The sequence below is a fragment of the Hemicordylus capensis genome, chromosome 1, assembly GCF_027244095.1.
Source record: "Hemicordylus capensis ecotype Gifberg chromosome 1, rHemCap1.1.pri, whole genome shotgun sequence".
Classification (NCBI taxonomy): domain Eukaryota; kingdom Metazoa; phylum Chordata; class Lepidosauria; order Squamata; family Cordylidae; genus Hemicordylus; species Hemicordylus capensis.
This window is the reverse complement of record NC_069657.1, coordinates 326,052,275-326,078,995: the sequence shown is the minus strand read 5'-3', so window position 1 is coordinate 326,078,995 and position 26,721 is coordinate 326,052,275. Positions and strand designations below refer to the sequence as shown.

At 41.2% G+C, this 26,721-nt stretch overlaps 1 protein-coding gene across 7 annotated transcripts in view; it reads right to left on the bottom strand.

Moving 5' to 3' along the window:
• GRIK2 (glutamate ionotropic receptor kainate type subunit 2) overlaps positions 1 to 26,721 on the bottom strand; it is an 808,572-nt gene that overhangs the window by 364,293 nt on the left and 417,558 nt on the right. For all 7 annotated transcript variants that reach the window (XM_053299652.1, XM_053298872.1, XM_053301185.1 and 4 more), the window contains exons 7-9: positions 24,065 to 24,208; positions 15,460 to 15,567; positions 6,177 to 6,290 (exon numbers count right to left, since the gene is read on the bottom strand). In XM_053299652.1, coding sequence (XP_053155627.1) covers positions 6,177 to 6,290; positions 15,460 to 15,567; positions 24,065 to 24,208 — 366 coding nt within the window. The remainder of the gene's footprint in view (positions 1 to 6,176; positions 6,291 to 15,459; positions 15,568 to 24,064; positions 24,209 to 26,721) is intronic.

Genomic DNA, 26,721 nt, shown 5'->3' with positions numbered 1-26,721 from the left:
TAATAACTAAAAACTAACTTGGGTTTAGGTTGCATGTTGGGAGCTTAGCTTGCTGTTTCTGCCATAGAAGTTCCCACTACCAAGTAGTGGGCAAAGCCACTCCGCAACCCTTTTGCCACGAATGGGGTGGAGTTGCAGGCCCAACCCGAGAAACAGCATGCATGCTGCCATTTTGGTTGCCTGGCACATGACGCTGGTGGATCAATCAAGAGTGAGGAGTAGCTGCATAAACAGCCAGCTATGTCACTCTATCCTTTCAGTTGCTCTGCAGGCAGGCACCCTCCCACCTACTGAATATCTCAGTAAGGGATATTCCAGTCACTATTGGGGCCAAGTAGGAATTTAAATTCCTCCTTGCAGGTTTTTGTAATTATACAATAAAGTGGCCCTAGTTTTTTCCAGCTATGCATGTCATCGTTATTTGGGCCTGGATTCGCACTATATTGTTCTATTTAAGAAGTAGCTTTTCTTCTGTAGTAAAACCAGTAAGCAAAACTACAGTTGCTGATTCTCTACAACGTATAACACTGATTATTATTTAATATTTATTTATTATTGTATTTCTTTTTGAAGTCTTAAGATACAACCATACAATTCGGTGAAACAGAATCTGTAGAATATTTGTGATCTTTATCTACAATGGCTACTACAAATATTCATATTCTCAAAGTGGGTTGTTGTGATTAAATTAACTGGCTGACATAATTCACAGCATTAGAAGGATGAAAGAAGAGCAGGTGCCTTCGCAGAGAGCCTGCTGTGGAGCTGAGCCAAAGCTGTGCCACAGCCAAGTGCACACGGAGGAGGAGTGAATTTCACTGCTTTTCCCTCCCTCTGTCTAAAAAGTACTTATTTATTTATTTCTCAATCATATTTTTATACTGCCTGATATGTACATCTCTAGGTAGTGTACAAAATTTAAAATATTTAGAAGTCAACACAGATTAAAATACATGAGACACAATAAAAACAATAGTATAAAACAATTATTAAAGAACAATGTTTCGGCATCAAACACTAGCCTCTGTGTTGTTTCTCCATCTTCTGTGGATCACCTGCTTATATTGTTCACAACCTTAATTACACACACTTAACTACAAAACAGGTAAGCCAAGTACAAATTTAATACCTGCCATTCTTCTTAAAGAAAACCTGCAGCCAGGTTTCCTTTAAGGAGAATAAGGAAGTAGCCAGATAAGGAATCAGCCAGGAAAAGTTTAGTTGAATTATTGTGGATGAATAAATGACAGGTTAATTGCTATGGATTTACAATTGGGGATATAGAGGAAATGATAGAGGACAGTTTAAAATGTAATGTTTTCAAATTTAGTGGTGAATTTTATTCCCAGGTTTCCTTTAAGAAGAATGGCAGGAATTAAATTTGTACCTGGCTTACCTGTTTTGAAAATTCATTTTGTATCTGACAATTTTGTTAGACAATATCAGAGAACGTTACATAAGTATGACATTAAGGCCAATGTGGTGGTTCAGTCAACTAAGACATTGAAACAACATCTGATGAAAACGTGATTATATGATAGGAGATGTGAAAAGACAGAATGACCAGTATGTGAACTGGAGAAGGAGAGCTGTAGATCAAAAGGAGTAGTGTACAGAATAACTTGTAGAGTGTTGGGAGTTTTATGTTGGAGAAACAGGAAGAGAGTTAATCATCCATCTATAAATATAATTCTCCTCAACGTACCTGTCGCAAATCCCATGTGTGGCAATTCTCATTAGAGTTTGCAAGCAGCTGCCTGAGGGCCGGGGAGACAATAGTGGTGGCAGCCGGTTAGACAGAGGAGGCAGTAACAGGCTGGCCCAGCCGGCAGGAGCAGGAGGAGATGGGCCAACCTGGCCTGGCCGGCGGGAGCAGGAAGCGGTGGTGGTTAGCTGCCCAGCCTGGCCGGCAAGAGGAAGGGGCCACTACCGGGAGTGGGTGGGAGGAGGTGGTGGGATGGCTTTCTGGCTTTTCTGCCAGCCAGGAACCGCGAGGTGCAAACGAGAATCAGGCGGGATGTAAGGGAAGGAAACAGGTCGGCCGGCCAACCAGAAAGCACGGGGGAGTGAGAAGCGGGTGGGGGGTAGCGACTGGTCAACCAGAAAGCCGGGCATGCCGGTGGTGTGGGGAGAGCAGTGGCGGGAGAGCAGTGGCCAGCCGGAGGCACAGATGCTCTGAGCCCAGCCCAGCTAGTTAGATTTAAAAGAACACTTGGCAGATACCAAGTATGTGAAGAGAGAGAGGCCATGGGTAGTACATATGACCAAATATAATGAGGGAACAACAATGCCTATTAAGGCAGATGTATTGGAGGTGAAGCATTGCTTAGAATGAAGAAAGATTAGAGAGGCAATATATCGAGATAATCTCAATCCCATTGTAAATGGTAGGGAAGAGTTAAAGGACCACCTCACTCAGGTGGTCCAGAAGGATACCATGGTTGATGGTATCGAAAGCCACAACAATATCCGAAAGGATCAACAGAGTCACACTCCCTCTGTCAATAGCCAGTTAGAGATCATCCATCAGGCTGATCAAGGCAGTCTCAACCCCATAGCCCACATGAAAGCCAGTTTGAAATGGGTCTAGATCAAGGCTGCTCAACTTTAGCCCTCCTGCCAAAGGTGGCCTACAATTCCCATAATCCCTGGCTATTGGCCATTGTGGGTGGGGATTATGGGAGTTGTAGTCAAAAAACAGCTGAGGGGCCTAAATTGAGCAGGCCTGGTCTAGATAGTCTGCATAATCCAAAACTGCTTGTGGCCGAGAGGCCACCACCCGCTCAATCAGCCAGTGCAGCTTTCTTCAAAAGTGGTCTAATAATAGATTCCTTTAGACAAGGAGGCATCCTGCCCTCCCTCAGAGAAGCATTTATAATATTTACCAGACCCTCTCTGATAATATGATTATCAGATGAGATAAGCCAATTTGGGCAAGGGTCAAGAGTAGATCACACAACCTGCAGTACATCCACTTCCCCAGCAGTTTGTCCACGTCCCCAGGAGTCACAAACTGAAAATCTAATCTAATAAGAGGAGTTTCTGGACACTTCCACAGTAGACTATGCAGTAACTGTGGAATCCAGCTCAGCCTGAATCTGAGAGATTTTACCCACAAAGAATTCATTAAAACTGTCACAGCAAGTGACCGATGGTTCAAAGTTTAAATTCAAGTGGGAGGGGATACATATTAGCCCCCTCACAACTCTAGAAACTCAACTGGACATGAATTTGCAGAAGCAATGCAGGGAGAAAAGAACCGACTCTTTGCTGCCTGCACTGCCAGAGCATAGATTTTCAAATGTGCTCTATGTTGTGCCCAATCAGACTCATGTCAAGTCTTCCTCCACTTGTGCTCTAGTCTACCTTGCCACTTCAGCTCCCATAGGTCATCCAAATACCAGGGAGCTGTCTTTAAAGCAGGTCAGAGAGGACACTTAGGAGCGATTGTGTCTACTGCTCTAGTGAGTTCATTATTCCATGTTTGCACCAGAGCATCAAGAAAATCACTAGCACAATCACAATCCTAAACCCTTCAAAGGCTTCTTGGAAACCTATTGGATCCAATAACCTCCTCGAGCGGACCAATCTAATAGGTCCTTCAACCCTGCAGAGGTGGGTCAAGGCTGTAAGTTCTATCTTAACCAGATGGTGATCGGTCCATAACAATGGGGAAATGACAGGAGTCCCTACCCAAAGAACACCACCCTGATCAGAGCAAAAGATAAAATTGATCATGTGACCAGCATCATGTGTTGTTCCAGAGACCAATTGGGATAGGCCCTCAGTCATCATGGCCACTATGAACTCTTGAGGCGCTTCCAACAACCTGGTCCCAAAATGCCCCACCAACAACAACCTGGGCCACTCCAATACCATCTCAGCAACCAGGTCTGCAAGCTCATTTAGGGACTTTACTGGGCAGTGGGGTGTTCGGTACACCAGCAGAAGTCCCAGTCTATCCCTGGTTCTTAGGCTTAGGCACACACATTCAATATAGGCAAAATCCCTGAAAGGGATCCTGGTAAGCGAGTTGGTATTCTTATAGACCAAAGCCACCCCACCTCCTCTCACCTGCTCCACCATAAAAAGTATTTTTGGTTTCCAAAACTATGTCCCTGATGGAATATATTGTTCTCTCTACAAGGACATAGCTCTCGCTTCACCCTCCTAATGCTGCAGAACATGTCAGTCACTGGCCCACATACTGCAGCGCAAACACAGTTGCACAACACTACAGGCACTGGAAACAATGGCTGTAGTGTCACACAACTGCCTTTATGCAGTTTTAGGCATTTGTGCAAGAGAACTCTTGTGCAACTCTGCTGATTTTGTTTTAAATCCCGGCAACAGGGTGGGTGGTGCAGATATCATCCACGGGATGCTATATGGTACATGCACCACTGTCTCCAGTAAGATATTGCTTTACTCTAAGCATTAATAATAAGGACGTAACTGAGTATATTCGACTTACTTAAGATGCTAGCTAAAATAAAATAAAAATAATCAATTAACTAGCTTTACCCACAGAGAGCATCTGTGTGCTAGTACTTTATTGCTCTCCTTGCCCCCGTCACAGCCCCCGCTGTATTGCTCAGTGTCATACATTTCTTCATACATGAAATTTTTGCTCTCTTGATTTGCTGATACAATATAGTTAATGAGTCCAATGATCTTAATCGTGAGAGACCTACATAAAACTGAGCATACTAAAAACTGGAGGAAGATGTCCTCAAACAGCCTGTGGTACGATGAAATCTGTCCTTTCAGTTAACACCTGACATGACCCAACATTGCTCTGTCCTCATCACACAGTCTGAACGCTTGCTTGCTTTCTCTCTCTCCCTTCCCCTCTCCCTTCTTTAGTTTTCTATTTATTTATTTCTCTCCCCCCCATTTCCCCTCCTTTCTCTTTCTCTTTCCTCCCCTCTTACCCTCCCTTGTTTTTTTCTCTCCCCCCCTTCCTTCCTCTCCTGACTTTCTCTCTTCCCCACCCTTCTTTTTCACTCTCTCTATTCCCCTCTTTCTTTCTTTTTCTTTCTCTCTTTCTCTCTCTCTCTCTCTCTCCTCCTGGAGTCTCTTATCCCCTATATCCTCCTGCACGCAGTGAGCCTTTCCTGAACAAAAAAAGCCACTGTGGCCACTGTAGGGACGCTGCCGCGTGCGCCGCATACGTCACATGACATATGTGGCGTGCGCGGCAGCATCAGAGATGAGTGCGTGCGCCGCGCAGGGCACATGCACGCCACTAGATCTAGTCTCTTTTAGCCTTAAGGAACAACGACGGGGGCAGGGTTGGCAGGGAGGAACTCTGCCGCCCCAAGAAGATTTTTAAAAGGACCAGCGCCGGAGGGGGAAGAGCAGCGGGGGGGTTAAGTACTACCACCCCCGCTTAAAATAACAGTCCCCCGCCCATCCGAATCTCCGGACCGCCAGACTTCCGAACCAGTCCGGAGGGCTTTAACAGTGTGCCCAAACCGAACCATGCACACTACTAGTTGGGAGCAGCCTCACCTCGAGGAGGGAGCCGAGGGGCGAGCAGGTGTGGGGGGTGCCCCCTTTTGTGGGGCTGCATTTAATGAGGCAGCTGCCCTGCTCCATTACTCGGCCCACCTCCTCCTCAGGCAGCTCCAGTGCTCCATGCGTGCATGTGCCATGTATTGCCTAAGTGTTTTATATATAGATGATGTAAACAAATCTAAACATCTTGCACAAATCTAAATATACTGTTCCCATGGGAAAAGGCTGGGAAAACACATTTTTTACAATAATGCTATCAAATACATAGTAGCATATTCTGGTGATAGTTTAGTTACCTTCATTTTCTTTGATATATTTTTAAAATAAATAGATGCTTTTTAAAAGTTCAAACAAACTACAGTCAATTTTGCTTGTAATTTAATAAGTATTTAGGAAATGTAAGAATACTAAATGATTAGTGAACTGAGATTATAGCACTGAAATTAAACTAGATCATCATCGTTGTAGATGAGCATAAAGTCCCATAGCTAAAATTAACATTTTTATATCATCCATTATACAGTAATTGCTAAATAACTGTAAAATGACATTTGCATACTGGTCATTACATTACTACTGTAATTAATTTGGGTTTTCTTCAAAGACGTCCAGAAACAGAGCTTCACCTAAGAACAATTGTGGATATGATTACTTACCAAGATGGTGGTTACAGTTAGGGAGCGATTAGATAGGGAATCAGTAATGTTTGCTGGCTTTCCTTTCTGATTCTCAGTCATGTTAAGGCCACTTGCAGGATCCCAAGTTCCAATCTACAAAAAAGCCAAGCACTTTGCATATTATTCATGACTTCATTTTAGGCCCCTGCGACAGAACACTGTAAGGCAAAATTTAATTGTTCTAATATTTATAATTCTCCTCTGCTTATTTATCTGCAATTGTTCTATTAAAGGCAGCTTGCTTAAAATATGATTCACTACACTTCAAAATGCATCTAGTGAAGAGTGATGTTCAGGGGTAAAAATAATGTCCACAGTTCTGAGTGCTCAATCTTCCATTTAAACTTCCACCTTCCAAGAAAAGCAACATATGATTCTAACTAGATATCTGACTGAAAATATATTTGCAAGGCATATGCTATCCTCCACTGTATATTTATATATCATTTTTTCTTGTTGGTAATAGTATGTTGGTAATAGTATGAAGCTCCCATTGCTATATTTATTTTATACATATTAGTTAACGCAGCTTGCATTTATGAATCCTAATAAAAAGCCTTTTTAAAGTACAAAGAGATTATGAAGTAGAAATAGCAATCACTTCTATGCAGTCACAAATATAGGTTGTCAAAAGCACAGATATGTTGTTGGCTCCAAATCCTCTCTCCAGCAGTGGTTCAAATATTTGAAGAGCAAGTCCACACTTCTGAATAAACTGCATTTTTAGATGGGTGGACTTGATTGGCTGCACTAAAGAAATTCCTAGAAACTAGAAATTAATTCTGCCAAACTGCTTTTTCATTGGATTCTAATAAATTTTCAGAAAGTGATTAATTTCGGATTCTGTAAACCTGCGTTCCAGAGGCTTTAGCAGTCCTACCACAATGATGCAAGTTGGAAATTTTTGTAAATATCTCAAAATGCCTTTTTTGTTCCATTTCCATCTTGGCAGTATTGTGAGCCCTTTTGAGATAAGGAGAGTGTGTGTGTGTGTGTGTGTGTGTGTGTGTGTGTGTGTGTGTGTGTAAAAACCATTCCAAGAACCCTTTCGTTGAAAAATGGTATATAAATATTTGTAACCACCACCAAATAGAGAACAAATTGCAAATCCTATGGACAGGGGACTGACCCACAGCTGTATCACAGCCCTGTTCGGCACTAGTTTTACAGAAAGCATGCCTTAAATAGTAAGTGGAAGGCAATGATGCTGCCATGGCCACCCAAAAGCCTGACTGGTAAGTCCAGCAGTCACTGACCCTCCATACACCTCTTTTGCCTCTGGGTTGGCAAGTTGGTGTGTGTCTGTGATGTGGTGTGTAGGGGAGAAGAAGAAAAGCAGTGGTGACATATTTCACTTGGGACTACCAGTTGCTCATCACTCTTCTAGAGCATCCAGAAAATGACACTGTTCCAACTTTTGTGTTGAAAAGTGGTATATAAACAATAGTGGTAGTATCTTGTATTAGAACCAGGTGGTTTGGAAGCAACAATAATTAAATTTGTTTCCTCCAATTTTTCATCTGGCTCTCTGGTCAATGACCGAAATAAAAATTATCTACCTCCCCCCTCCCCGCCCACATAGGCAGAATGTTTGTTCTTGCCATCCATGCTTGTCTAAATGCATAAGGAATACAGGCGTTTTTAACTTATGGTAGCCATTTTCTGAATCTGTAGAGAAATTCCTTCATTTTCACACCCTACTTCCATTACTACTTTTGTTTAGCTTTTTAAAATGAGTTAAGAACTATTTTTAGGAAAAGGAACCAAGATCAGTTTGGCAGGTGTGTTATCAAATACATTATCTTCCAAGGCAGGGACAGAGATGCTAGCAAAGCTCCAGATTATTACGCCATGGATCCTAATACATTGCTATTGTTAACCAGAAAGGCAGCATAATAATGTTCCACTAAAAGCTATTTCTTCAGGAATGAAAGTTTAAGTGCAAGATTAACCTTGGCACCAAATCTGCTGCAGTCAATTTGCTCAGCACAAATGTTTTAATTCTAAAGCGGCTTTAAAAGAACTGAATAGGTTTGATAATATGCACTCAACTAGGAATGAAAGAACAATTCTCTCAAACCAAAATATGTACTGGAATTTAAAAGAATGTTGCACATTACACCATCAACAAAGGGCTTCTCTTATATTACAGAGGTCACTTATCTGCACTTTGTCATTGCATTTATTTTTTTTAAAACACTGTTCAAAGCATTTCACATAGATTTTATCAACATTGCAAGCACTACTCTATATAGTATGCCAGTATTATTATATTCCACATATTAGAAGGGCAAAGGTTGAGTACTTTGTCTAATAACCTCAGTGAGTTCATGATGGAGGTGACATTTGAACTGAGGACTGACTCTGTCAAAGTTCAGTCTAGCCATTACAACACAGATTTATCTTTCTACAGATTTTGACTTCACATACGCACAAGACCAGAGTTAACAAAGACAGTTAAAGGTAAGTTTTCTCCAATGGTGCCAGCATTTGTTTAGCTGTGAAAGGAGGGGGCCATTTGTGAATCTGATTCTAGAATTGAGTATTAGTAGTTATTCCTTATTAAGGAGTGCAAGGAAAAAGATAGAGAGTTCTAAACCTTTCCAACCTCACTGACTATCCCTACTACAAAAAAGAGACCTCCTTTACTACTGTCTGGTCTGCTTCATCTGCGGCAATGATACAACCACAGTGAGGGATGGGAGGTTGTGGCAGTGTGAGTAAAGAGTTCTTCAGTGTTCCCTAACCCTTCCATCTATCATTGAGGCCACTGCCAATGATATATGTATTAAGCAGAAGGCAGACCTACTTTTCCAAATCTGGCCTCACCCCAAAATCTCAGGCCATCAAGGCCCTGAGACTCCAGCCATCCTGCCAGAAACTGTGCTAAGGATGGGAGGGGGGGAAACTCTGTTGGCTGAATCCACCCTCCAGGCTGAATCAAGCTCCAGAGTTAAGAAACTCAAGAGTAACAATAAGAAACTTATTGTTGGAAAGAAGAAGCTTGAGAACTTCTCCCACAGAGGATCCCCCTGACCCACCCAACCCTTGGAATGGAGCAGCCCCTGTGACTGACTGCCCCTGTGGCCAGATGGCTTTTTGCTGTTCAGAGACAACGAGATCTTTCAAAACGAGAGCTTCGCCTTGCAGAATCCCGTGTGGAGCTCTCACAAGCCTACAGTATCTTGCAAGAGTTCTGGCGAGACCACGAGATCTTGCGGGACTACCTGCAAGATTTCATGGGCATATATAGGCAGGGTGGCCCATCATGAGGGGCCAGAGAGATGAAGGCCAGCCACTGCGGGGCAAATTCTGACCGCTTGTGGAGGGAACATGTGGCAGAAAGCAGTACCCCCCAAAGCCGAACTAGCAGTACCCCCCAAAGCCGAACATAGGCAGGTTGCATGGCCCAAACAAAGGGTTTTACAACTTTTTGCCTTACTTTTCTGTAACATCTGGAGTTTTGTTTCCAAATCACAGCAAAAGGGAGCAAGACTTCCAACACTAGCACTGAAATATCTACACTAGTTATAACTTTATTGTGGCCTGCAACCAATATTAACAACATTCTTTAATTACGACATCTTAAATCAAAGTCTGAATAAAATACATATCATAAAGCAGCACAAGAAAAATGGGAAGCAATTCTTAATTTATCCGCTGACTAATTCTACAAATTATAGCACAAAACCACATGAATTTGTATGTTATTTCATTATTACGAACAGATAGCACCAAGCAATACAGAACCCAACCGAATATTCCGGAAATGTTCCTGTCAAAGGCATTATTAGCTCTCTCCGTGAATCTCAATATAATTGACAGTATAGAAACATATGCTCAATAGATTCAACTAAATCAGCAGCACAAGGGAATTTTCATTCTCCATAGGGAATTTTAGCTTATCTTCCTTCTAAAACTGCTGACGGAAGAGCATCAGATCTTGCTCACACAAATGCTCTCCTATGTGATGGAGTTACAAGAGATGTGAAGTAATTAGCCAATCCACTCCCCTGAGTCTACACTAGTTTTCAGTTAGTATCTGGAAACAATTCAAAGTGCTGGTTTTAGCCTATAGCTCTAAACAGCCTGGTGACTGTTGTTAAATCAGGGGAAATTTCACCTCATCTATCTTTCTCTAGATCCTCAGAGGATGCCTGCTCTGAATTCTTCTTTGGCCGAGGTCAGATTGCTGTAATCTAGGTTTCCATGGTGACACTTTTTTTGGTAGGCGGGGAGGGGTTGTCATATCCACTGAAGAGCACCCAGTGTTGTTCTGGGCTCTCCCTTTCAAAAAATTAGATTCACACATGATAGTTTTTGGTTAATTTAGGAATATATTTTTTCTCTGCTTGATTACAATTTTAAGATCATGTTTCTTTTAAAATTATTTGTGTTTTAGGTTAAATAATACAATTCTGGTCTTAATTGGAATGCTTTTGATATTATGCTTTATTTATCTACATATTTTTATAACACCCAATATATAAATTTCTGGGCAGTTTACACAATATAACAAAATTTAAAACAACCAACAATAATCAAACATTAAAATGATTAAAACAATTTAAGATCTCAATATATACTTTAAAACTTTTTAAAGAAAAGGCCTAATTAAAAAGTTACATCTTCAGTTGTTTCTTAAAAACTAGCAGAGATTAAAGGTAAAGTCAGTGTCTTTGTGTAAAGGTAAATTAAAGGTAAAATAAAGGTAAAGGTAAAATAAAGGGATTCAGTGTAAAGGTAAAGTCACTGACCTTGGAGTCAGTGTCGAGTAGGAGGCTCTAATTTGGGAGCACATTCCAAAGTCCTGGGGCAGCCCTAGAAAAGGCCTGATTTTGAGTTGCCAAACAAGCTGGTGGCAATTCCAACCAGACCTCTCTTGATTATCTTAATTGGTGGTGGGGTTCATGAAGAAGGAAGTGCTCTCTTAAATACCCTGGGCCTAAGCTGTTCAAGGCTTTGTAGGTAATAGGCGGCACTTTCTATTTGGCAGAGAAATGTACTAGCAGCCAGTGTAGATCTTTTAAGATGGAATTAATGTGGTCTGTTCGGGTAGCCCCGGAGACCAAACTGGCTACCACATTCTGCACCAATTGCAAGATAAAATGCAATGCAGTAGTCAAGCCTGGATGTTAACAGGATATGCACCACTGTTTTAAAATTGTTTATCTTCAGAAATTGATGTAGCTGGCAGATCAGTCAAAGCTGATAGAAAGCACTCCTTGCCAGTACTTCAACCTAAGATACCAGGGAGAAATTGGGATCCAGAAGTATCCCAGACTATATTCCTGCTCCTTCTGGGGGAGTATAACCCCATCCAGAGCAGGAGGATCTAAACAATTTCCTAAACCTCAACCTCTCACAATAAGTACCTCTGCCTTGTCTGGATTCAGCTTCCGTTTCAGATTCAGCCTCCACCTTGTCTGGATTCAGCTTCAGTTTTCTCCCTGTTCTTGTCCCAGTTTCATCCAGCCCACTACCAATTCCAGACAGGCATTTAGGAGTGTCAAGCTATTTCCTGACGAAATTGACATGGAGAAGTAAACTTTGGTATCATCCGCATATTGATAACATCCTGCACAAAATCTCCTGATGATATTTCCCTAGCAGCTTCATGCAGATGTTTAAAAAGCATTGGAAATAGAGGAGCCCTGTGGGACTCCATACCTAGCTCTCACTCTGAAGAGCAACAGTCTCCAGGTCCACCATCTACCCAAGAGATAGGAACAGAACCACTGTAAAGCAGGACGTCTGACTCCCAACACCCTCAGGAGATCCAGACTAGCATGGTCAATGGTATCAAAAGCTGCTGAAAGAGCCAAGAGGACTAGGAATGTGCGAAACGAATCGGGTGCAAAAGATTTGTACTAGGAATGTGCGAAACGAATCGGGTGCAAAAGATTTTTACTAGGAATGTGCAAAACGACTCGGGTGCAAAAGATTTGTACTAGGAATGTGCGAAACGAATCGGGTGCAAAAGATTTGTACCCGAATCAGGCTGTTTCGGGTGATTTGTCAACAAAACAAATCGCTTCCTTTGCACTTTCCGAAAGTTCCGTTGACAAAACAGATCACCCCTGTTTCGGCTACGAATGATTTGTTGTTTTGGACATCCATTTTGTGGCCATCTCTGAGTCAGTCTCCATTTTGTGTTTGACGTCTATTTCAATTTCCCACCTTCAGAGCAGTGATTGAAAGCATGGGCTGATTTCCTGACAATTCCATCCTTGTTCCCAATTGGCTCCTTTGGCTCTTGTCACTTCTGACAAGGGAGGGAGGGAGGAAGTTCAAGGAGGGATTCATTCAGATTTAAAGAGGCAGCAGCCTGCTAGCCACCATTTTGCCTTTTTCTGCCTCATACTCATAGGAGGGGAAAGAGAGAGAGAGAGAGAGAGAACGAACTTTGCTTTGCTTGCCACCATACCACCATGCCAATGCCCCTATGCCTATTGCCTTCTGCCTTGCCAGCCTGAGCCCAGCCTGCCCACCCTGCCTGCCTGCCTGCCTGCCCTTGCTGGCTAGTATGGCCTGGGAATGGATTAAAATTTATCTCTGCTGCATTGCTTTTCTATTTTTTTGTTGAATGCTGAGAAGAATTCTTTTTTCACCTCCTTGAGACTGAGAATCACTGCCTGTCTGTGCCAGCTGCCCCTGTGGCCACTGGCCAGCCACTCCCTTTCCCCCAAGATTTTCCAGGTTTTTCCCCAGCCCCACACCCCAAGTCTGAAGACTGGAGAAGGAGGAGAAGGAGAAGTCAAGAAGAAGATTGAAGAAAAAAAGAGAAGACTCAGAGACCAGACCACAGAAGTAGACAACTGGGTGAAGCCCTAGACCAAGTAAGTGTATCCCATTTTCACACACACACACACACACACACACACACACACACACACACACACACACACCTCTTGGGTGTATTCTTGGGGTTTTGTGTTCTTGCAGTTTTTTCCTGTTTGGAGGGAGGTTTTGGGTTGCAATTGAATTTTAAAAAGCTGTGTCTTGTTTAGTTTAGAAGAAGTTTAGACAAGGGTTCCATGTGGGAGGGATCCCCATTAGCTAGTACTAGTGGTGGTTAGAAGGGTAGCGTAGCCTCATGGTTTTAAAAAACAATTATGTCTTTTTTACCATTTCAAATATTTGGGGGAGGGCATTTTTAAAAAACAGAAGCCTGTCCTCCTCCAGCCCTCTGCCCCATAATATATCAGTATTAATATTCTCTGCCCAGCAGCCTATTGTATCTTATATGGTTAGTTATATTGTATCTATTCTGTTCTCAATCCCTAGTAATATTGTATCTGTTATTGTATCTGTTCCCTATTGTATCCGTTTCCTAGTTTCACATACATGGTGTCTGCACATGCGTGAGCACCATGTGCATGGTAAAGACCTGCTCTCCTTTTTTTTTTTTTAAAGATTGCACTTGCTGCTCCCCTACCCATGGTGCCAAACCAGTGCACATCCCTAATGTGAGAAGAACATCCCTAATGTGAGAAAGGGCCTTGTCTGTTGCCACAACACACTTATGGAACACCCTGCCCTGGAGATTTGTTTTGGTACCTTCCTAATGTCATACTATGCTAGAAAAAAGGTCTTTTTAATCTATCAGGCTTTTATCTAATGTCGCCTTTGTTTTTCTTTCTCTCCCCCTTTTTTCTTGCCCAATAGTGCTGCTTTTCCTATTTTTATTTGCTGCATTCAATTATATTCTTTGTATGACCTTGATTGTTATTTTTAGTTTTCATTTGTTACTTTGATCTGTGCTGAGGTGTCTCATATAGATAAAGAAGAGCAGGATGATGATGGATGGTAACAATAATGTCAAGTGGTATGTTCTCTTACAATAATGATATAAAGAATGTCACTATCATTCCCATGTTACAGATGACAAACTCAGACAGAGAGAGAGTGAGCATGATCCTGACTAAGATAGTCATGACTAAGTACCATTGAAACTAATAGGTAATCAATGAGACTAACTTGTCTCATTGCTTCCACTGGTACTTAGTCATAATTAATTTAGTCTGGATCCTGCCCCAATGGCTTTCCACATAATAATACATTTATAAGATAATACATTTATCTTATGCAGTCTCACCTGGCTGCAACTTCATTGGTTCTCTTGGAAGTAGGTAGGGCCGCCTTGCCTATGATTTTATTGAATGAAATGAAAAGCATTCTGACATAAAAAGCAATCCTGTGTTCTAAATGCTACATGAAAAGTTTAGTAGGGACATTCTCTCCTATAACAGAGTGTCAGTTGCGTGAAATATGTCTGCAAACTTTGTCCTTTCCATGTAGCTATTTAAAACATAGGAACACTCTTGATGATCAGGAATGAGGCAAGATGTGATGACAGCCATTCTATGTTTTTTAAACAGCAAACTGCCATAATCATTAGAAAAAAAAGGGTGGGACCAGTTTTAAAAGTAAAACACTTTTGTGGAGCTGTGGAGTGCAGAAGCTTCTGCAGTCTGTAGCTTATTCCCTGCACTTCCTTCCCCCAGGAACTTTTTCCTAGCTAAGATTACTTCTTGTATCAGAGCTCAACTGAAGAAAACAGCACCTTGGAAACAGCAGAGAAGTGAGTTGCATGTGGTAAAGAGGGACAAGATTCTTCTAGTGCATTTGCCTTTTGCATTTATAACTAAAATCCAATTGTGTATTTGTATGCAAATTTTATGCGTAAACACATGAACTGTCACCATAACATCCGGTTTGGCCCTGATTTTTGCTTTGTGATTGATTTATGGACTATGTAGTGCTCCAGATCCAAATAAGTATTTCAACCCTACCTAGGGGATTGCCCAGTGGGCTTCTTACATATACACATACCACTGAACAGCAGGCATCTATGTTATAGGACCATGTGTCTTTGGAGCTTTCTCAGTTTCAAAATAGGTTTGCCATGTGGCAGGAAGACTACTGATCTTTGAGGAAGGCTATAGATCTTTGGGCCATATAGACCTAGTTGCACAAGTCAGAGAGTAGACAGACCAAGGAGATCACTAATAATAAGGCCTAATGCATTCAACACTAAATAACTGAAATTATTGCATTATAAATTAAAAGTTAAATCTTAAATCTTAAAGCACTGTATCAGAGTCCATTTTAATTATAATAGTTAAAAATAATTTCATGAGGTAATCCGTGCCCAAAAGTATTGCATATGCTACCTGATGAAACTATAATATTGCAAGAGTATTGTTTTGCAATATTGTGTATTAGTCACAAAGTAAATAGACTGAAATATGTAAAATACCTTTTCAAGACCTTCCTCCTTGAGGCTAATCACGTCTAAGTCAAAGTCTGTCCTTAATCCATTAGTTTTGTTGAAAGTTATCCTGCCAGTGAGGCCTTCCCAGTGAGCCTAGGAACACAGAGGGGGGAAAAATAAGTTTCATATGTAAGCAATGAGAGAATAAAAAATAATGTCTGACAAAATGGAAAAATTAATAATTCATTTAGTTTAAATAATTTTCCCTGTGGCCAATTAAAAAAAAATCACTTCTGGGATTCCCAATTATTTAAATATAATTAAACCAACATTCCCTTAATCTCTGCATACAGTTCCTTAATAGCTTTCCATCCCACCACATCCACACACAAAATGTGTCTTGCTTAGGCTGATAAAAGGCAGTCATTTGAAATTACCATTTTATTTCCTCTTTAGGGGTTAGCCATTGTTTTTCACCTTTTCCTACCTTGTAAATATAGTCTCATTTATGATGCACTAATTCTCCTCAGTTCTACTGTGACAACACATACTGATGTGTTATGCTATGTGGGCCTTTTATTCTGAGAAGCACAAACCCACTGTCATTATGTATTGTGTGCAGCATAATTCTTATGGTGTAAAGGTATAGTTATTATACTGAGATATCAATTTTTGATAACTGAAAATAAAAGTATTCATTTTGCCCCACTGAGAGGATGTGGTTATTTCCTCTGCTCTAGTAGAGAGAGAAGGGAAAATATTTAGTATGCAGGGGGAAAGAAAAACTACCTACCAAGCCTTTCTACTTTGGAGGACTACTTATGCATTATCTCTTTATTATGCAGAGGTTTCTATTTTTCATCTGCCTAATGGTTAAAAATAAATAAATCAGTTTTTTAGAAGTACCATGGATTGCCACTTACAGTTGCTGACATCCTCATTAACAATGTACATATGCTGTGGGGAAAAACACATGTACACCTCTTGTGACCCAACTTCTGAAGCATATACTCACACAGGGAGACAATTGTCACAAATCTACTCTTTCCTTGGAAGAACTAAATGTGACCTGGAAATAGGTTCCTGAGGACTGCAAGGCCCTGAGGGACCTACGGCTTCTGTTTCCAGGGCAACAAAACCAATAAAAATTATTCACCACACATAAACATGCAAGCATCCACACTTCAGAAGTGGAGCAACTATTTATTTATTACACGTACTGTATATCCCACTCTTCCTGAAAGGCTGAGAGCAGCTTACAGCATTCTTTAGTTTTAATAACTAGAGGTGTACACATGACTTTTTTCACTGCACATGCACACAGTGAGGATGTCAGCCAGTGAAAAGAAATATAGCTCAAGACATTAACGGATTCTAAATAAGACCTGTGTTTTTGTTTATTTCTCACCAACAGAAATAGAGAGAGTTGGGTGGTTTTGCATTTCGATCTGTAGGTCCTGCCTTTTTATTGACGACATTCGGACAATCACCAGAACAGATCACTGTGTTAGAACTATTGCTGTAGATCCAGTGAACAACTAGGAATAAGAACCCATTTAAAAATGTCTTATGAATGTCACCCACTTCTGCGATGAAGTTAGCCTCTGACTGAGCTGAAGAGCCCGGTTTTTACAAAATGAATAAAGGTCATAATTAAGGTAACCAGGTGTACATCACCAGAAAAGAAGAAACATCACCAAATACATAGGAATAATAATGTGCACAAATTTAGACAAAATTTTAATAGGAACACAATGCCACTATAGCGTGGAAGAATATTATTAAGTGACATGTGTTCCAGCTTTGTCTGCTGTCCATGCTAAATGTTGAACTTCTCAAAGCCCCTGGTCTCCCTTTTTAAGGTTCTTTATCTATAATTCATCTCAAACAGCACTCAGTTGGTCTCCCTGGTTAGCTTTATAAGCTCTTTTTCAAACTGCAAGTAGCTCTGGTAGTTTAATTGTTGTTTTATTACATCACCTTGTTTTTAGGAAACATCTTAATGATCTGCTGCATATTCTTCCAAGAATTAGAAACAGCTTGTTTTATAATAAGTTAGAATAAGTTAGTGATTCATTTTGTTTGTTTTGAAATATAATTGTTACAGTACTTCTTGAATGAATACTCAAAGGAAATCTTGAGAGAAAACTAATAAGAAAGAGTGGTGTGCGTATTGCATTTTCTCGTGTATGGATTAGCTCTGATCTAAGTGTTTAAATTCAAGGCACATTGTGAATAACTAAATGTTTGCCACAAATTGTAATAATAGCAAGTTATTCTCTGTAGCATCACGGGAAAATAATGTTATGCCCATGCCAAAAACAATTTATTACATCCACTGGTAGTGAGTGTGTGTAAAGCTTCCTCCCCTTTATAGAGAAACTAGTTGCTTTGCCCACACCCAGACTAGTCACACCGACTATTAATAGCACAAATGCGATTACTGGAGACTTCCTGCAAGAAGAGATATTTGGGTTCTTTGTGCCCTGCCAGCCAGCTGACTCCTTCCTCACCTGTCTCTCTCATCAGCAATGATGGAGCACAAAAGTGGAAGTGAGGAATATATCCTGCCAGTTTGAGCACAACAGAGTGCCTGGCTGGCTTTAGAGAAATGAGGATATGCAGTGGCACCTCTGCTCAGTGCTCTGCTCAACTGCAAATCCCTCTGAGATCACACAATTTACAATTTACATACTCAAAGCTGGCCATGTTTCATAGCAGATGGAATCAATACTGGATTAGAAACTGCACAGCCATTCAAACAGAGAACTGTCAGGGTCAAAAGACAACACATGACCTAGACATAACACTTATCCGTGGTCAGGTAACTGGCACCCGACCTCAGTATATGTGGGGGAAAAGGGTTAACCTCATGTATTCACATGAAATGACCTTGGCCAGAAATGACCTTGGAGGTCACATCTGGTGGCCATTTTGAGTGCAGAAGCCATTATGGCTCATTTTAATTGAAAATGGCATTTTTTCCTCAGCAATTTTTCATGGAAGAATTGGGACTTTGGGTCCTGGAGTGCCATTGCTGAACGCTGAAGGCCCACAGTGCATGCTAGGGCCCATTTACCTTTATTTTGCCTTTTGTGGGGGGGGCTTTTTGGCATTTTCAGTGGGCAGTTTTCAGGCATCGGGAACCTAACCCCCATGATTTGTTGGAAACCACCCAGAAACTTGCATTTTGGGCAGTATATAAATGTGTTAAATAAATAAATAAAAATGATGCCATAGACTTAATGACTCCATATTCACGGTTTCGGTGTACACGGTACTAGCCAAGAACGGAACCCCCGCGAACATCAAGGTCCTTCCGTACACTAAAAAGTGATCTAAAATTTCTCCCCCCTCCAAAAAAAGGCAAACACAAATCACTAAGGTGCGCTACAGAAAGGGATTGTGAGAACATGCAGCTTTTAAGTTGTACAAATATTACACTATGTGATGTTTAGTATAAAAACTTTGACTCCATGCCTTTCCTGCAAGTATTATGAATGAGTTACATCTCCTGCTAATTTTATTTCATTCTTAAAAAGGGAAAGAAAATGAAAAGCCAAAAGAACAAAATAATGAACATACATTGGATATAGTTAAGTTATCTCCACATTCTTCTTTCAGATACTCATAATAATAATAATCCCATTAATAGCAAAGTTGGTGCCTGCATTGATATGCCTGGCAGCAAATCAAATCACCGTTGAGGAGAAAGTTGTCTACATAAATGGGGTAATCCCAAGGTTTGTAAAATTGAATACTTTAGTCAATTGATCCCATAGTTAGTCCCCATGCTAACTGAGCAAAGAGGCACGTTTCTAGTGGTAATTCTCTTTATTTAGCAGGAGGAGAGCAAATGGCCCTATCCATCCCCAGAACAGCATCCCTCCAGTGGCTGTTGCTGGTGTCTATCTTATGTTCCTTTTTTAGATTGCGAGCCCTTTGAGGACAGGCAGCTGTTTTACTTATTTATATCTATCTATCTATCTACGTCAACCACTTTGGGAACTTTTGTTGAAAAACAATGTGCAAATATTTGTCATATTGCTATTTGTACTTTCTAAAATATATTCTAAAAGGTTACCAAAGAAAGATGCTTGAAAAGAACTGCGAATGCACAACCCATCGCTGCTTACGGTATTACAAGCTTGCATGCGAGGGTGGGCTGCACATGCCACCGTGCCCTGTCCCCAGTTTCTTTATTCCTTTCACTCTCCTCTGACATGTTTTTTCCACCTCCTCTTTTCTGGTTCATCAATTCCATGGGGGGAAAGCCAGTAAGTGTAAAGCTAGACAAGAACTATCAATCACACTCACCCCTAAAGACTGCAGTGGTGGCAGGGGAACCTCATACTTTTCAGGAAGAAAAGTGAAGGCTGCCCTTTTAATTTTTAGCCAATGGACTTTTAAAAATTTTTCACCTTTTATTCTGTTTTAATTGATTTTTTTTAAATCTTGTTGTTAACCAGCCTGGGGTCTTAGGATAAAGGGCAGTATATGAATATAACATTAATAAATCTACCACCTCCCCACCTGGTGGCATCTGCTGCTCTCCAGTGTGAAAAAGTACTTCCATTCCCCCATCCAACCACCCTTCCATCCTTTCAGGAGATGTTGGGGCCCATGTACCCCAGCCTTAGACTTAAAGGTACCAACCCAGAAGTATGTGGAATTCAGGCCTGTGTCTGATTTCATTTTATATTAAGAAATGAATTAATACCTGGACTCAGGGTGAATTGACACCCCAGATCTCAACTGGTCTGTGAGGGAAGAGGTGATCCAGCACTGTATTGTGAAATGGGTACTCAAGGAAGCACAAAAGCCAGGCCCGAACAATCCAAATGCTAAAATGTGACTCACTACCAGATAATGTCTGTGGAAGAGGCCAGAGGCTGATCTCCCCTCTCCTGTTGCAAAAAGTCAGCGTTAATCCTTGTCAATGATTAACTCAATTGCTCTCTATAGAAATTCAACATAGGTAGATGCATACAAAGAAAACACCTATAGACTATAATTCTTACCTTACTAACACTTTAACGCCTTTTGGGGATAGGCTGGCAAATCTGGGAAGATGCCCATTTTCAGCTCAGAGATGCAGATTTGCTTTGGGCAATGTACCCCCCCCTTCTAAGCGCACAGTTTACAGAAGATGAGATTCAGATCTCTCTGGACTGGCCAATATCCTGAATAATTAAAAGACATTATCCAGAAGGTAACAGCATTGTCACCCCTTTTTGGGGACCCAGGAAAAGATGAGATTTGAATAGATCAAAGGAAAATACAACTATAAAGAATGAGGCTACTGGACAGAGAGTTAGCATCTTGTGCCTACATGCAAGATCTGCTCACAAGCAATCCCAGAGTTTGCTGCTAAGCCGCGGGGCAACAAGCAGGAACTCTGTCCATGGACAGGAGCTGTCTGTGACTTCTACTGCACAGTGAGAAGTCAAGACTTCCCCAGCCATGGTGCTCTGACTTTCAGCCGTGATCTGAGCAAACTGCAAAAGCTCCTGTCTCCAGCCAAGAGCCTTGCTCCTTCAGCTGAAGAGATCCACCTCTCTCAAGTCTCTGGTCCTGGTAATATGCTGCCCCTACAAGCCTTGGATCCCTCCATCTTTTCCCCTCCTTCTCCTCCCCCCCTTTTTCCTCTACTAATTCCTGATCTCCCCAAACCATGCTAGCCTTCAGCCTTCCTTACCCCCCCCCTTTTCCGTCTGTATCTGAATTGTATTAGGCTCTAGGAAGATTTAACACACACACACATATGTTAGTTAGGAACACTGGGTGAATATTGGTGCTGGCTAGGGTTGAAATACTGTTATAGAATGTTCTGCTTTCTGCTCAGCTAGATTGATGTTGTTATTCTTTTATACTCAATAAAGCCCATTGAATCCTTTTAGGAGTGGTTTGATCCCCTTTCTTCCTTGCACCCAGATCCTACATGGTCACTATATAAAAGAACTTGGTCACTTGGTGACACTATGGGACAGGCCTAATTTTGTATGCTAGCTAATGAGCATATTTGGTATATAAATCAGGCCTGGACCGTAACAGAGACAGGCAGCACTGCTGTGTAGCAGACTCAAACGGAAGCAAAGCCTTGGCTGTCTAAGGTCTCAGTGCAAAAGAAAGGGGTTTTCCTGCTCTCCCAGGGAGATGTTCAGACCTGGCTTCATGCTTCAGAGTATCCGAAGAGAGAATGTGCTTCAGAGCAGATTCACAGCTGTTTAATTTGGGTGATTAGATGGGCCATTCACATCTTGTCAGCATTCCCTGTGGACCTTTTTCCTGTGTACACACAGCTTGCACACAGCTTTTTCCTGCATCCCATAGCTTGCTCTGGGTTTTTTTCCAACCAATCACATCCCAGCGGAGGAGGTTAGAGACCTTGTTGTTGTTAGTTTGACAGCTAGTTGTGGAAAACCAGTGAGACAAGTTGCCAAGCAGCCAGATCAAACAACAGAACATTTAACCCAAGCCTGCCGAATCCGACCCAAATCTTTGCTGGTTTTTATAATTAACTTGCCTTTGTGACCACTTTCATCACCTCATGCCCTTCCCCCACACCCCAGACCATTTAAGAGGCCAAGGAAGTTTAAAGTAGAAATCATTGCTTTCTCTCTGTGATGAAGGAAAATGCAGCCTCATGGAATCAGCTCAGATTCAAAGGGCTCAGGTTACATCGAACCTGTAGTCTCTATTGTTAAGTTCCAGGCATCCTCCAACAACATCTGCATCTGTAAAGCCTATGTTCCTATTGTAACCAGGCTTCAAGACGACGAAGCCAGAGACTCATATATGAATTAAAAGTAGCCAAAAGACTGGAGTAGCAGCACTAGCAAGGCTTGAATTTAACTCAGGAATTTCTCCCTCCCCTCCCCTCCTGGACTTCCTCCACAGAATTTCACCAATTTGCCACAACCCCTCCCCGCCCCCAGGGCTCACAACTGCAAATTACTCAGAGCAGACCATACCTAACACAGCTGTCAAACTCGCCTTAATTTAGCCTTGCGAAAGTGCGAATTTTGAAAAAAGCCAAATAACTGGCAATGTCCCCCCCACACATCGCAGAAGAAGTGGTGGGGCATACCAGAAAGCTCGGTTTTTCCAAAAAGATGAAGCAGCTCATTCATGCTCTATCCCAGAACAAGCAGAAAACTAGCTACTTAGGAAACTTCTCCAGGCTCCCAGGAGCCAGGCCAGCTCCTTAGATTCCTTCCTGGTCAGGAATTGGGTTGGGTGAGACCATGTGTGCAGGGGAGTGCAGGTTAAAATCCTCTGCAGATTTCAACTGGCCTAGTATTGACTTCTCCCCCACCCCAGTCTTTCCTGGCACATGGCCTTGGGCAGGAAAAGAGAACTAGCCTGTAAAGCAGACTGAAGTTGGTGTGATCTAGAAAGATCACACTTACTGTGATAACACTTAAGATCGTACTTAATATGAGACTTAAGATGTCATTATTTCCCCAACAGCTCACTGTGACTTTAGAACTGAGTTGGAATTTGAACCCATAACATTGCCTGTCAGAACAAACCAGTTAACTGGCAATGCTTACTAGCTTGGAAAATTCCATTGCATCATATTTTAAGATAGCTATAACAGTTATTTTTAAATTATCCTAATATATATGACAAAATTTAAATAAATAAAAATATACACTATATCAGATCTCACCCTAAACATTTGTGTGTGGAGGTGGTCCTCCATGTTACTAAACTCTCATCTGCCAAACCCAATAATCCATATCTAACATATTTCCTCACCCCAAAAGTGTCTTTCCTCTCTCACACAAAAATTAAGTGAGGAGTTGCTCTTCAAGTCTATTGTCTGTCACATGCCATATTACATAGAGAGGATCCCTCCGCTCTTTATTAGAACCAAGGGTTATCCCCTGAGACTGACTGCCAAGAAATTTAGGACCAGCAAAATTTAGGACCAACTTTTTCATACAACACATAATTAACCGAAGGAATACTCTGCCACAAGATGTGATGGCAGTCACCAGCCCGGTTGGCTTTAAGAAGATAAATCCATGGAGGACAAATCTATCAAGGGCTACTAGTCTGAGGGCTATAGGCCATCCAGCCTAAGAGGCAAGTTGCAGCAGAGCAACAGCAGGAGAAGTGTATGACCTCAGCTCTTGCCTGTGGGCTTCCCAGAGGCATCTGGTAGGCCACTGTGTGAAACAGGATGCTGGACTAGATAGGCCTTGGCCTTATCCAACAGGGCTGTCTTACATTATTTGAGAAGAAACCAATCTAACTCATAAATGTGGACGTTACTAAAGCATCTGACACCATATTTCATGTGGAGGATGTGTGGACACAGTTGATGAATTGAAAATAATTTAGCAAAGACAGGCATGGAATGAATAGAGAAAGGAATGAAACTGTTTTGTGTATATTTATCATCTTTTTTATTATTCTCTAACAGCACAAGGTATCACATAGCAAAACATTTCCTGTTAGGAATTATTCAGCTTATTAAGCATTTTGCTCCTTAATTTTTTTCCATTTAACCTTTGAATGTAAATTGTCTGCAAGCATACACATTTATCTTGGCTACAAGTTTCAAAGCAAAAGGAGTTGCAGATTGGAATTTCTACAGAGGACAGAGAAAGGCAAGACTGATATTTTGTTAGTGACGTACCTCTTTAATGAGATTCATGAAGCGGGTCCCAAAGCGCCATGGCTTGTGCCGATTACACTGTAATGAACTGACAGTCATCTGTGGGAACTGCTGGACGGCCACTGACACCACATGAACAGCATCATACATTAGTGCGGCATCCGTCTGAAATTAGAATGTAATCAACACTGTGAAAACATCAAATTGAAAGAGTGTGACAGACAGCAGAGAGGGGGAGGAAGACACATATCCTTTCTGCCAATATTTATGAAATGGGAAAAAGCAGTAATACGACAGATCAGCTGCACGGGGCTTTTTATAGAAAAACAATACTACTAAGAGCCTGGCTATCCAATTTTCTCCTCTCACGAACATTTCCCCATCTCCTTCCACATGTGGAGAATTCTGAAGGTTCTCAAGCTGGGGCATACAGAACATAAACTCTCTCCCCCCGCCCTGCCCTCAAGGACTTGATGAATACCTGTCTCCATTCTTTCCCCCACCTCTTTACCTCTCATCTGCTTTGATGGGAAGGGGATGCACAGGAAGAAATAGCTGCTTAGAGAGTACTTAGAGAATACTACTACTATGAATATTTATATACTGTTGCTCAACAAACATTCTCAAACTGGTTTACATAGAAAAATAAACAGCAAACAAAAGGCTTCACCCATCATACATGGACTAATATTACATATGCCGCATGGCTTATGTAACATTAATAGAGAAGGGAGCAGGAGAATCTGCTGCACCAGACCACATGCATATGTGGGAAGAATCCCAAAGAAATTAATAAGACTTATGCTTGTGTAAATATACCATACATAGTATCAGGATGCCCCTCAACCTTTCATACCATTTGTGTGTGCATGTGTGTATGAGTGGGAGAAGAAATAGCTGGGCAGCCATGTGTCGGAGAACTATAAATTGTAATAATAGCAAGGAACTCCTGTGAAGAATACATTCTTATTTATTTATTCATTCAATTTATACACAGCTTTTCAGTAAAACAATCTCAAAGTGGCCCAGAAAATCCTGTTGAAAGCCCTGGCCACAGGGATGCCACTGAAATCACCTTCACTGTGATCCCTGTTCTCAGGGGTGTCGCTAGGGGAGAGGGGGCTCACGTTCACCCCTCTCAATGGCGGCCCCTCAGTGTGAGGGAGATAATGAAGACCGAAGAGAGGAGTGGAGCTGGGGAGCCCTCAGGAGCTGCGGGCCCAGGTTCTTTGAACCCTTATACCCCTGCCTATTCTGTTTATAAGATTCCACATAAGATATGCAACATAATGACTCCACATTCCTTATTACTTTGGTAGGGACATGAAGTTTCATGACCAAATTAAAAGGATAAATACAGTATATAGCTTTCCACAACATGTTGGGTCAGAGATAACCTGTCACAGGCAAGCTGTTTTAGGCGGCATTCCCATTATTAATACATATATTATTAAGCATCTACCCTTCGTTCTTAACTTGAGAAAGCAACTTGACAGTGGATATACAATCCACTGTACAGTATACGATACCTCTGTGCTACAGATTCAAGAAACCTTACACAAAAGGTCCAGTTGCTTCTATTCATTAACAAAATTTGTAAGCTGTGAAATTAGTTCATTAATGATAGGAAAACAAAAGCATTTGTCATAACACAACCTAATACAGTATGCATGTCTATATTTTTAATGGAAATAAATCCCTACACCACATAAAAATGCAAAAGGACTGTCTACTATTATAGAACGTAAGCTAGTGCTAAAAAATAAAATATAAATTTACATGCAAATGAGTAAAATGAGCAAATGAGTGGTGGCATTTTAAAAACTAAAAAGGGGGATAAATCTTGGGATTGAAATAGCTAGAAGAAAAGCATCATACAGTTTCTAAAATATCTCATGCTGCACTCAGACTTCAATCAAAACACCAGAGGTCTCAAATTGTTCACTGACTTATAACACAAAGTGCTTTTAAGGCTAATTTGATACCTTTGTAGGAGCCAATACATCTCCTGAAGCCTACTATGACATATTGAGTGAGTCTGCTTCATGTAAGTTAAGATTCTGGAAGGAACATTTTACGCAAGCTAAAGCCTAGACAGGACTCTTTCTCAGAGAAACTATAAAACAAAGTGCAACATACTTGTCTGGCTCGAAGACACAAAAAGAATGCTCTAGAGCTTCCCATAAATCAGTAGTTGAGTGTATAATATTAATGAAAATAAAATTTCTGCGCCAATACAATTTTAAAAATGCTACTCCAATATGAGATAGATCTGCAACCTGTATAGATAGGTGCCAAGCAAGTAGAACAAGGTGGTAGCCCTCTAGATATTTTGCAATAGAACAAAAAGGGTTTCTGGTCCCCTATAGTTTTTTGCCTCTGCAATTTGCTGCCTCTGGACTGCTAGTGCATCCCTCCTCCCTGGGAGACCCATTGAAAGGGAAGTCCCAAGCAGCCAGGTATATGCTCCAGCTTTCTGTCCTGGCCCTCTGCTTTTTTAAATGTTATTTTAAAAATTCAATCAATCAATCACCTTTATTCGGTCTTAGACCAGTAGAAGAACAATAAGATACATGAGATACAAGCAGGGAATGGGAGACAAAATATAAAATATAAAACTACTGTTATGAAACTATAAAAGTATGAAGTAGTAATAAGGTAAAATAAGATTTAAATTT